Source organism: Calonectris borealis, chromosome 21, assembly GCF_964195595.1.
Source record: "Calonectris borealis chromosome 21, bCalBor7.hap1.2, whole genome shotgun sequence".
Classification (NCBI taxonomy): domain Eukaryota; kingdom Metazoa; phylum Chordata; class Aves; order Procellariiformes; family Procellariidae; genus Calonectris; species Calonectris borealis.
In genome coordinates this window covers 2,799,765-2,811,535 of record NC_134332.1, presented here as the reverse complement: position 1 = coordinate 2,811,535, position 11,771 = coordinate 2,799,765, and the positions used below count along the sequence as shown (strand labels likewise).

The window sequence follows — 11,771 nt, the reverse complement described above, 5'->3', positions numbered from 1 at the left end:
GAAGTGGCACCGCTGGGAGGGGAAGGAGATGGTGGGGTTTTTGGTTTGGTTTGGTTTTAGATAGGTGCAGCTTGTCATAGAATGGTTTGGGTGGGAAGGGACCTTTAAAGGCGGTCTGGTCCAACCGCCCTGCCATGGGCAGGGGCATCTCCAACCAGATCAGGGTGCTCAGAGCCCCGTCCAACCTGGCCTTGAGTGTTCCCAGGGATGGGGCATCCACCACCTCGCTGGGCAACCTGTGCCAGGGTTTCACCACCCTCAGTGTAAAACATTTCTTCCTTATATCTAGTCTAAATCTCCCCTCTTTTAGTTTAAAACCATTCCCCCTTGTCCTGTCGCAACAGGCCCTGCTAAAAAGTCTCTCCCCATCTTTCTCCTAAGCCCCCTTTAAGCACTGAAAGGCCACAATCAGGTCTCCCCGCAGCCTTCTCTTCCCCAGGCTGAACCACCCCAACTCTCTCAGCCTGTCCTCATGGCAGAGCTGTTCCACCCCCGATCATTTCTGTGGCCTCTCTGGACCCGCTCCAACAGGTCCGTGTCCTTCCTGTGCTGAGGGCTCCCAGCTTGTACGGGGCCCAATCCTGCTGCACACACCGACCCGCAGAGCCAGCCTGTGGCCCCATCCCCAACAGCACCCCCGCGCCCCCCACCCCAATACACAAACCCCAGCGCCAGCCCCCTGCCCCGGCGAGGAGCGATGCCGGGGCAGGCCCGAAGCCCTGCCAGCCCGCGGGTGAGCAGCCACCACCCAACCATCGCCGTGGGGGTTTATTTGCCCTGTGGCGAAAAGCCACGTCCAGGTGCCATTGGGTGCCCCCGAGCCTGGAGCCGGCTGAGCGCTTTGCCAGGCACCCACAAAATTAATTGCGGTTTCCGAGAACAAAAGCCTGTATTGGTGAAACGGGGGGTTGGGGTTTGTTTTTTTTTTTTCATCTTTCATCAGGAGAAATCCAAGCTTTTGCAACCTTAATTTCCGCCACCTGCTATTGCTTCATGCCTGAGCAAACAGCCCAATGGCTCAACAAGCACATCGGGGCTGGGGACGTCCGACTTTGCAGGCGGCCGTATATAAGGGACGGAGCCGAGCCACATCCCGCCAGAGCAGGAGCCTCCCCTCGACCGGCCAGGCGATGCTGGCCACCCTCGCCCTCCTCCTGGGACTGCCGCTCGCCCTTGCCGCCGAGCCCCCCACCTGCGCCCCGCTCGTCCCGGTCACCTTCGACAATGCCACCGTCCCTGGGGTAAGCCCTGCCCTCAGCCGGGGCGCCCGTCCTCGCCTTTCCTATCAGCATCGCCGGCAGTTACGGGGCCAGGAAGAGGTTATGAACCCAATCGGCAGCTTGGCTCTTATCTCACTGCCTGTCCGTGCTTATTTTCCTAAAAAAATCGAGATTGCTGCACAGGAGCATGGGGACGGGGTGAAGCCTTGCAGCTCTGCACCCATAAACGCATGAGCAGGCGCTTTTGGGGGGCTTCTGCTTCCATCTCCCCGTGCAAACCAGGCTGGGCAGCACCGTCCCCAGTGCTTCGCCGCTCTGTATTTTAAGTCCTTCACGTGACGGGGACTTGGGTCACGAGTCTCCATCCACAAAACCCTTCACTGCATAAAAAGAGTATTTAGTGCCTTGGGGATGTTTAATGGGAGGAAAGCAATGAAAGCCGGGCGCCGAGCAGGAGAGACACGACCGCAGACACAAGCCGGCCATCCCGGGAGCTGGAGCATCGCCTTAGCGGGGAGGGGATAAAACCAAGAGCCCCTCACCCGGCCCCGATCCTGCCCCGGGGCGGTCACCTACCGGGGTGCTCGTGGCAGAGCACAGCGTCTGCTTTTACTCACGTGGTGCCCACAGGTGACCCCGGCGCAGACCCTCACCCTTCACTCCCCGCCTCTCCGCAGCTCCTGGGACAGTGGATCTACATCATCGGCGCCTCCAAGTACCCGCCTCACCTGGTGGAGCTGAGGGAGGTGAAATACTCGGCTTTTTCCTTCTCTCCCGGCAGCCACGAGGATGAGCTCAACGTGACTGAAATCTCGAGAGTGTAAGGACGGGGATTCGCCCCCTCCCCCGGCTCCCCCATCCCCGGGGACGTTTCCACCCGCTGGTACCATCCTCTGGGCTGAGACACCCCCACAAATTTGGGGCTGGAGAGCAGCCCATGCCAAATTTATTTAAGCTCTGCAGCCCGGCTCGAGGTCTGAATCCCTCGGGTTTGGTTGGGGCGGTTTGGGGGGTATTTGCCCCATCTGACCTCTCTGCCCCACAGGAACGAGACGTGCATGGTGAGGAACACCAAGATCCAGATCATCCAGCACAACTCCACCCTGATACACGGTAAAGCCCCGGCCGCGGCGTGGGGCCAGGATTGGGGGGGGACCGCAGCCGCACCTTGCACCCTCCCGTTTCTGCTCCCCGCTATTTGGCACCCTGAGCCCCCGGCACCAGGCCATTTTACACCTACAAACATGTCTGCAGGTGGGGGGGAAAAAACTTCTTCCACCCCCCCCCGCAATGGGTACGGCAGCGCTGCGGGACCAGACTGGTCCCCACTGGGATGAGTCTCCCGGGGTGAAGGGGATGAACAGCCCCCGCCGGCTCTGCCCAGGCTGAGCCCCGGCACGGGGCAACGCTCACCAACGGGGGCCCCCGCTCTCCCCCTGCCTTCCAGTCAATGACAAGGTGGTTGCCACGGCCAAACTGATCCAAAGCGACAAGGACCTGCTGATCCTGAAGCACTTCAATGACAACTTCCCGGGTCTCAGCCTCTCGGGTGAGTGGATGCTGCCCCGGACCTGTGGGGCACGTCCCTGCCCAGGGACGCACCGATGGGCACGGGCGTCCCCAGCCCTCGCAGGCAGGGCAAAAAGCCCCTTTTCCCCCGATATGGAGAGGGGAAAGGTGGGGGCGGGCAGGCAGCGAGCTCCCCATCCGCACCACGGGGACCACCAAGGAGCAAAGCACGCCCTAAAACTCCCTTTTGTTTTTCCCCCCTTCTCCTTTTACCACCATCTCCGGCAGCGCGGATGCCCAACGTGAGCAAAGAGCACCTGGAGGAGTTCAAAACCCACCTGCACTGCCTGGGCTTCACCCAGGAGGAGATGTTCTTCACGTCCGAAAAGGTCCGAACCCCTCCCCAGGGTGGGCGAGCCCCAGCCCGGGCCAGCTCCCGCCACCGGGTCCGGGGGGGGTGTGAGATCAGTTCCCCACCGTGGCTGCCCCTCTCCTCCCCGAGCATCCACCCCGGCCGTTCCTGGCTTTGGGGGCAGTTTTGGGGCGAGGGGGTACCCACAGCCGCTCTCCCCCTCTCCCGCAGGACGCCTGTCCCCTGCCCGAGGAGACGACGGGCGAAGGCGACGTGGAGCCGCAGCTGGGGTAACCCCCGCGGGCCGGGTCGGCCACTCCATCCTCATCCTCCTCCAGCCCCTCCGCGGGGACGTCCCTGGCTGCCGGCCCCGGCCGGGCTCAGCTCAGCCTCAGGACTTTCTATCGAGGTTTCGTTTTTTCCTCCCAGGTGAAACGCCCCGTTTCCCTGTTCTTGCCCGGACACAAAATAAACCCCTGTGTTACAACCGCCTGCCACTCCCGCTGCGTCCTCACCGGGACCGCAGGCAGGACCCCCCCCGCCTGCCCTGCCCACCGTGCCGCCGCTCCAAACCTGCTGAGGCTTGAAAAGCCCTGGACAAAACCCTGCCAGGGCCGAGCGTGGCAGTGGGCACAGAGATGATCGTCCCCCCGGCCAGCTCTGCGGTGGCACGGGATGCTCCCGGCCATCTCACCCGGCGGGTCCCCTCCAGCCGCTGGGCGTCGGGATGCCAGCACCCATCATCCCTGACCCCATGGGGATACAAACCCACCCACCCCTTTGGGTTTCCTCCACTGTGACTCCAACCACCCAAGGCAGTTTTAGCACCCAAACATCCCACCCTGAATTTTCAAGCCAAATTCCACGAGGCTCCGCCTGCGCTGGGGGCTTGCGCAAGGGTCAGAGCAGGTTGGGGTGACACGGGGTGACATTGCGCCTTCCCCGGGTGTCTCTGAGCCGGGGAAGAGGGAAAGGATGGGAAAAATCATCACCCCGGGGCCAGACCAAGGGACTTGGGGATGCTCTGCTACCGGGGAGGAAAAGGCAAACAGAAATAAAGCCAGAAAAGCAGGTCCTGCCCTGCCCGGGGGCATGGGGACAGGAGCGGGACAGGGGGTTTGGGGGACCCACCACAGGGGACGCGTCCAGCAGGACCGGGGTGACCTCCTGGGGCCCTTCCAGCCCCAGTTTTATGGCCTGTTTTGGCAAGGAGGGGGAAAACACCTTCCTGCCCAGGAAGAAGGGGGCTCTTTGAAGCCGCCCCGGGCTTCACCCAAGGTGGAGGGCGGCTGCGCCCCGGCCAGCACCGGCATGGGGGGCTGCACGGTGCCTCGTTTGCGGAGCAAGAGGGAACTACGGTGGCTGCTCACGGGGAACAAAACAGGCAAATTTAGGGCAGATTTTAGTTTTAAATGCAGCAAGTGCATCGCCCCCATCATCTCGGCCACGTCGACAGCCCACAGCTCTTGGTGCTCGCCGCCGGCAGCCGCAGCCAAGGCCAGGGCAAGCGCCGAGCTCGGTGCTGGGCACACAGCTCTTCTCTGGAAAACGTCCCAAAAAGGTGCTGGTTGCGTCACCGCCGTGGAGCCAGCAGCCCCCAGCACGTCCCGTCCCCCCTCCCGCAGGGCTGCAAAAGCAAACGGCCGAGCAAGCGCGTCCGTCTGGCCGGGGCTTCGCCCGCTCCTCGCTCTCGGGCAGCCATGGCCGTGGCCGGGGTCGCCGCCGTCCTCGGCCTCGCGGCGCTGCTGCCCACGGCCGCCTTCCCCTGCGGAGCCCCGCGCCCGCAGCACCCGGACAACGCCACGGCGTCGAAGGTAGGAGAGACCTGAGCCCCGGGGGGCTGCCCCACTGCTGCAATGAGTTTGGGGGGGCTCTGCTAAGCCTCACTGTCCCCTGGGAAAGGGGGAAACCCTCCCTTGCCCCCCTGGCACATCTGCCGAGGTGCCCTCAGCAAAACATCTGCAACAAACGGGAAACGTTTGCTTTCCAAAACACCTCAAATTACTCAGTTTTCTTGAGGTCCACCAGCAAGTCCCAAAAGCGACCTCGAAACAAGGGGGGCTGGCTGGGTATTTTTCGGTGCAATCCCCTACGGCAGCGCAGGGCTGTCCTGGCCCTGCCGCACTGCGCAGGGGCACCGGGGCCAACGCCAGCACTGTTTCCCAATCCCCACATTCAGTTATTTCCCCCCCCCCGCCAGCGTTTGCACAGGTTTCATTTTGGCGCTGCCCGTACGGTGCAAGAGGGGGAACTAGCAGAGGCCCTGAGGTCAAAAATAACAATTTTGCCATGGGGAAGGGGGAAATCTCTTCCCCAAAGCTCCCCCTGCAAACCCAAAAGCTCTCACCGCCCTGCCCCTCTCTCCCCGCAGCTGCTGGGGACCTGGCTTTACGTGGCCGGGGCTGCCCAGTTCCCCCAGCACCTCCTGGAGATGCTGCTCATCGACCACGGTCACCTCCACGTGGAGCCCCGCGCCGGGGACCAGGAGCTGCTCATCACCCAGCGCGTGGCCGTGTAAGACACAGCCTCGGGTCTCTCCTCCCCCACCATCCCCTCCTGTCGCCTCCGCAGCCGTTCCAACACGAGATACGAGCACGGTTTCAGACTGGTTTTCCCGAGGAGAGAATCTCTCCTGGCTGCTCTGTGCGTGCACTCCCGTCCCTCCTCTTCCTCACCCCTTCTTTTATTTATGTATTTCAACAGCCCCCAGGTTTAGGCAAATTTTGCAGGGTGCAGAGGTCTTGCAGGCACCAACCCCTGCAGGCACGGAGGACGCAGGACGCAGGCAAGGAGAAGACCTTTCCAGAGGAGAAAACCTTTCCAGAGGTCCCCGCGCCTCGGCTGCTAACCCTGCCGGGCTGCCGAAAGCTGTTTCCCCCCGCCCAGGATCAGACTTTGAGTTGAATTTTTCCGGGCCAAGGCAGGCAGTTCTTTGCAATTATTTCAGTTATTTTGGGGTGGAAAACATCTCAGCACCTTGAGCTGGGCAGGGCAAGGCTGAGACCACGAGCTGCAGGTGGAGGTCAGGCAAATGCCTGGGAGAAATGGCCAAATTTTAGCCGTGAGAGCAGGTAACCCTGCGGAGGAGCTGGCACGGCCGGGTTCCCACCCCACGGTGAGGTGCGGGGCCGGGGCTTTGCCGGTCCTTTCCAGCCCGTGGTGAGGGATCTTCGTTCTCCTTCCCCACCTCACTCCCTTCCCCTCTCTCTCTCCAGGGGGGACCAATGTCTCACCAACAACTCCACCTACTTGGAAATCGCCACCGGTAACGCCACGCTGGTGAAGCACGGTGAGCGGCACCGGCGGGCGCAGCCTTTGGGGTTATCACCCCAAAGTTTTTTGGAAAGGCTGAGCCATGCAAAGGGCCCGCGTCGATGTTTTACATCATCTGGCACATTTTATTCGCGGGTCGCTTGGTCCGTTTGAAGCCTCGGTGGACTCCGAACGGCTCCCCAGGGCCGGCGGCACCCCGGGTCTAGACCCCAGGCAGCAATGCCAGGCTGGGAGCAAGGAGCAAACCTGCTCACACGCCTCGTTTGTAAAGTTATTTCGCAATCCCTGTGGGAGAGGAGGGGAACATTTATGGCAGGTTTCAGCTCTGAAATTGTTTCTTCCTCACTGAGGAAAGGGGTTGAGCCATTTGGGGTGGGAATTGGAAACCCCCCAGTTTGCACTGACCCCGCCAAGACGGCATTGCTGCGAGCAGGGGACAGTCGAGCCGCGTTTCTGCTCGTACCCCGAGCCCCAGCGAGCCGCGCCACCCAGCACATCGCAAGGGTAGGGCAGGAGCTGGGTGGCTTTGGCTCTTTCATGCCCCAGCCCCACATTTAAGAAATACAATTCAAATAAACCGAGAGCGGAACAGCTCGCACCACGTCAGATCCCGGGGGCTACGGGCATTGCCCACACCCGGGCTGCAGTTTATCGTTGCGGCAGCACTGAAAATCTGAACGTCATGGCTGTTCCCAACCCCGATTCTGTTCTCTCAAAGCCAAGACCCAGCAAACCGTGGGGACGCTGATGAACCTCAGCTCTGAAGACGTTTTACTCATCCAGTACCAACTGCAGAGGGAAAGGACGTATTTGGGACTGTATCTCTATGGTATGCAAACTCCATCCTAAAGTAACTTAAAGCTATCGTGGGACACCAAAACACCCACATAAAATTACCAGCTACAACCACGCAGCAACGTGGTTTCGCCAACAGTCAGTGATTTTCCCGAGACCGCTGCTCCAGGGGTCACGGGTGTATTTATAAATCCCATTAAAACCTAAACCTCTTGGCAGAGCAGAAAGACCAAGTTAAAGACAAAACCCACTTACGCCATAAATATTCAAAGAACAGGAAGCAAATACAATTCAGCATCGATATCATCATAAAATCTCCATATTTTCAAGCCAACCATGATTTTTCGGTACTTACCTCCCAGGGCAGAGCACGTGGCTTTGCAGTACCGGCAAAGCCGATCAGATCTACCCACAACCCCATAAAGCAGCATTTTAGACCTTGATAAGGCTTCCCATTGCCCTTCCAAAGGCAAAGCAGTTGCTTAAGAGAGTTGGAAGACGCGTATAGAAAACTGCCTCCATACTCAGCCTTGGTCCTGATGCCCCAGGACCATCCTGCAATCCATTAAAGCAGACAGGACCAGAGCTATCTGGGGAGAGGGTTCAAAAAAGTCATGCCCAAGGTTGGTTTTGTTCAGGTGTACTCACCGCGGGGGCCGAGAGACCCCAACAGAGCCCACCCCCGCAGCAAGCGTCGGTGGGAGCACGGGGAAGGGAGGCAGCAAGGGCAGGGACGCAGCACGAGGCCACCGGTCCGTATTTAACGCCTGGCAAACGCTTCTCCTTTTGCAGCCCGAAACCTGAGCGTGAGCACAGCCCACCGGGAAGAGTTCGAGCGCCACGCCAAGTGCCTGGGGCTGAGCGAAGAGGAGACGGTGTACGCGCCGTGGAAAACGGTACGTGGCTGCTCGCGGGTGGGCGAGGGTCGGCGGAGCCGCCACAGCTCCCCACCCCGGGCAGGGGTGCCACGACCCCAGGCTGTAGCTCCAGCTGCCAAACCAGGGTCTTGGAGAGAGATTTTCAAGGTGGTGGAAATGATTTAGGGGACTAAGTAAAGGCAGGCTTGCTTCACCAGCGATGGTGGTTTACAATAACCCCCCCACACAGATACCTGACTCCCCAAAGCAAATACCTGCACCCGAGCGTCGCCAGTGGGAAACCTGGTAACCGCCTGCCTCCCCCTGCTAGGGATTTTTGCCCTGAAATTCTTGATTTTGCCCTGAAATTCCTGATTTTGCCCCCCCAGCAGAGGCCAGCCGCCCCCCGAGCTGCAGCAAGGGGCCGGTGCCCTGGGGCGCTGCTCGGCCCCGCTTCAGCCGAAGCCACAGCAATTTAAACCCCTAAAAACCTGGTGGTGTTTTCAGATTGGGATTTGCTTTTCCGGCGGCCCGAGGAGCTGCGTGACGAGCGGGTTCACAGCCTGGCTGTAAATGGGGTGCAGGAAGATTGCAGAAGCCACCTCCTCCCGCCCCGGGGTGTCCAGCACAGGGGCTCCTTTTGGGCTGGGGTCTGGCCCAGAGCTTCCGGCCCCACGGGATATCAGGGAAGAGGCAACACCATCCACTCCCACAAAACCAGAGTTTTTTCCTTTACTTTTTCCATCGAAACACTAACCAGACGCAGCCCTAGCCCTAACCGCATTTGCCACCTGATTTAGGACATTTTATCCTGCAAATGTCCCACTCCCCAAGCCAACTTGGTGGGGCTCCCTTTTACAAAGTGGGGGGTGCAAAATATCTTACCTTTTCCTGTCCTGGCCATCTGCTCGTCCACAGCAGGAGGCTCTGAGCTTCCAGAGGTGCCCAAAATCCCGTTCCGAGCTGCCAGACTGGACCCAACGTAGCCCCCCAACACCCCCTCAACCTCAACATGCTGCTTTTAGAAATATCCCCCCCAGGTTCAGGGGAACTGGGGACAGGGACACAGGCACAGGTTGAAACCCTCGTGGTGGGGCAGGGGCAGGTCTCCTCTCCCCGTTAGGCAACGGGCAGCACCTGGGAGGCAGGGCCCAGCTCCCCCAAATTAACAGCTGGATGACATTTCAATTTGGGCAGGACAAATTACATTTAGAGAAAGCCAAGGTGAGTGGAATAAGCCAGAACTGTTTGTCCTTACAAGCCCCGGTGCGATCGCTGTCAGCAGAGAAGGGTTTCGTGCCCAGGCAAGAGGCAGGACACCGCGTCTGAGGAGTAAAATGAAACCGATTAAACAAACGCAGACTTTTGGGGACCTTTGTCACAGGCTGAAAGAGATGGCCGTGAACAGAGCACAGAGAGTCACGTACCCCTGCGTCAGTCCAAGGCATTAGCAGAGCCCAACCCACGCTGAGTGCCTGGGTAGCACGAGCTTTTTATTTCTCAAAAAGATTGAATCCCCCTTTCCTTCCGAGCACATTTACTGACCCGCCAGCGTAGCACAGCTTTGCTCCAGAAACGCGGTTTCCTCTTTACAGCACAGGCGTGGAAAACGGCCCCAGCAGCAGCTCAGCGCCCGCACAAGCAGCGTCTGTGGTTGGGGCAGCGCAGGGACGCCCCTAGCTTCTCCAGGCCCTCTTAGACTTATAATCAAATAAAAAGGAAAAGAAAAATACTTCTTTCTTCAGTAAATTCTCTCCTGCTGGTGCATTGGCAGTTTCACTTATCCCATCATTGTTCTTTTGGAAGGAGCTGTGTCAAGAAATCGAAAAAGGAACCAACCCACGCACGGAGCCCGCGGCTGCAGTCACAGCGTCACCTCCTCCGGGCACCCCCCCGCCTGGGAGCACGGGTAACTGATGCCACGTTAGGCAATAAATGTTTTCCTCAAATTCGATGCATTTTGTTGCCGAGATGCTGGAGAGCCGGGGTTCTGAAGAGATCAGAAGCGGGGCTTGCAAAAAGAAATTGAGCACCCGATTCACCTTGTGTGTCATTCAACCAGGAGTGGGGAAAAGTCAACCTTGAGCAATGACAAGGCGACACGTGGAAGTTTTTTCAGCACTGACTCAGTCCGCTCAGCTTCACGCCAAGCTTGCAAGAGAGCTCTACTGAAAAAGCAGTACTTAAACAAAGCAGTAATAGAGGCTAACCAGAAGAGGGCAATCATTAACTATTTTAAATGAGCATGCCAAGCATTTGATGAGTAACTGGAATTTATAGAAGGCTAGAAACTTATCTTTAACTGTATAGTCCGAGAGGAAGAGGGTGCTTCTCTTGACAGCAGTTTGACTGCTAGAAGTAGCCCAGCTGGGGCAGATGTTCCTGCCCAAACTCCAGGCAAGACCAGGCAAGAGTTTCCCAATAAAGTTCATCCACAGCAAGGTTTGCAACATAATATGACGACACTGAAAAATGATCTTCCTGCCAGAGAGGGAGCGGGTGCCAACCCAACCCAGGCTGGATTTTTACTTCCCCAGAGAAAAAGGTCATGTTTCCTCATTTCCCAATAAGCCCGGCACCATGGAGGCGAGAAGGTTCGAGCAGCAAGATTCACGTTGCTCTCCGTGCCTCCGGTACAACCCTGCACTCATCAGGCACCTCACGCATCCCCCAGCCCCAAAGGAGGAAAGCACTTGTCGCTCTGCGTCTGTGAAAGTGGGGGGAGTTTAAAAAGAGACTGCTTTTGCTGCGCGTTTGGAAAGTCATTCGAGTCTCAGCTCTAACCTAGTAATTAAGCACTGAAAATATCTGTCTTCCTTAAAAAGGAAGAAAAGGAGAAAAACTGGAGGGAACGCAGGGAAGAGGAGAGCCCTGCTCCTCCCTCTGCGGCACCAGGGTGCTCTGTCCCTGGGCGGCACCGTTTACCGCGCAGCGTTTCAGCGTTGGGCCTTTGGCCCGGTTCCTGTAGTAAAAATGAATTTTACAAGGTCAGGTTCAGCCGATTCCCTCCTGGTCTCAGGGCACAGGTACCCAGCCAGCCCTTGCTTCAGACACGTCTTTATCAGCCCGTGGCACGACACGTACCCCCCACCTCGAGGAGCGAGACAGTTAAAGGGCAGGAGAGGGCAGTGGTGCGAGAGGGGATGCTGCCAGCAGCCCCGAGTGCTGCAGTCCAGAGAGCGTCGATAAGCGTCTCAGCTGACACCACTGGAAAGCAGAGGCTCAGATTCCAAGGACCCAGACTTTATAGCACATTTATAGCTGAACAAAAGCCCTGAATTACAGTCAGAGACATAAGGAACCAAGAAACCCAGTCTGGCCCCCGCAGCAAGGTACGTTAACCAAATCAGAGGCCACTTGCCCCTACCAGCTACGGTTCCCAAATGACCTTCAAGGATAGCCCCTGGCTGGTTTTTTATTTGTTGAAGAAAAAATTATACAAAGCCTTTCTTTTGAAAATCCGATAAAGCCAGGTTCCTTTGAGGGCACAATTAGACTGCAGTTTACAGCTTTTCTGGGAAACTCACTTCTCTGAACAGAGTTATGGGTACTGCACAGATGAGCAAAGTCCAGCAGCGCTCAGAGATAGGTTAGCGGTACCTGCACAGCCCTGACTCACCACTACCATCATTAGCCTTGAGCTCAGGTTTGCTGGTTTTGCAAGTTAAGAAGAATTCTATCCTCCCAGGTCCTCCCAGGTAGGGAGGATCCTTCCCAGTGTCAGTGTCCTTGGTGAGGATCATCCCAGGAAGAGTCTGGCCCCCA

At 58.3% G+C, this 11,771-nt stretch overlaps 2 protein-coding genes across 2 annotated transcripts; both read left to right on the top strand.

The window, feature by feature from the left end:
- The first annotated feature begins 900 nt into the window (after nt 1–900).
- On the top strand, nt 901–3,572 carry LOC142091542 (alpha-1-acid glycoprotein 1-like). The gene is made up of 6 exons (XM_075170978.1): nt 901–1,241; nt 1,898–2,040; nt 2,266–2,333; nt 2,668–2,769; nt 3,018–3,118; nt 3,313–3,572. Exons 1-6 carry the CDS (start codon nt 1,014–1,016, stop codon nt 3,373–3,375), a joined length of 705 nt encoding a protein of 234 aa, XP_075027079.1. The 5' UTR covers nt 901–1,013; the 3' UTR covers nt 3,376–3,572.
- A 1,204-nt stretch (nt 3,573–4,776) lies between these two features.
- LOC142091328 (alpha-1-acid glycoprotein 1-like) lies at nt 4,777–9,964 on the top strand. Its single transcript, XM_075170406.1, has 6 exons — nt 4,777–4,895; nt 5,453–5,595; nt 6,297–6,370; nt 7,073–7,183; nt 7,942–8,045; nt 9,813–9,964. Exons 1-6 carry the CDS (start codon nt 4,782–4,784, stop codon nt 9,921–9,923), a joined length of 657 nt encoding a protein of 218 aa, XP_075026507.1. The 5' UTR covers nt 4,777–4,781; the 3' UTR covers nt 9,924–9,964.
- Nucleotides 9,965–11,771: the final 1,807 nt, after the last annotated feature.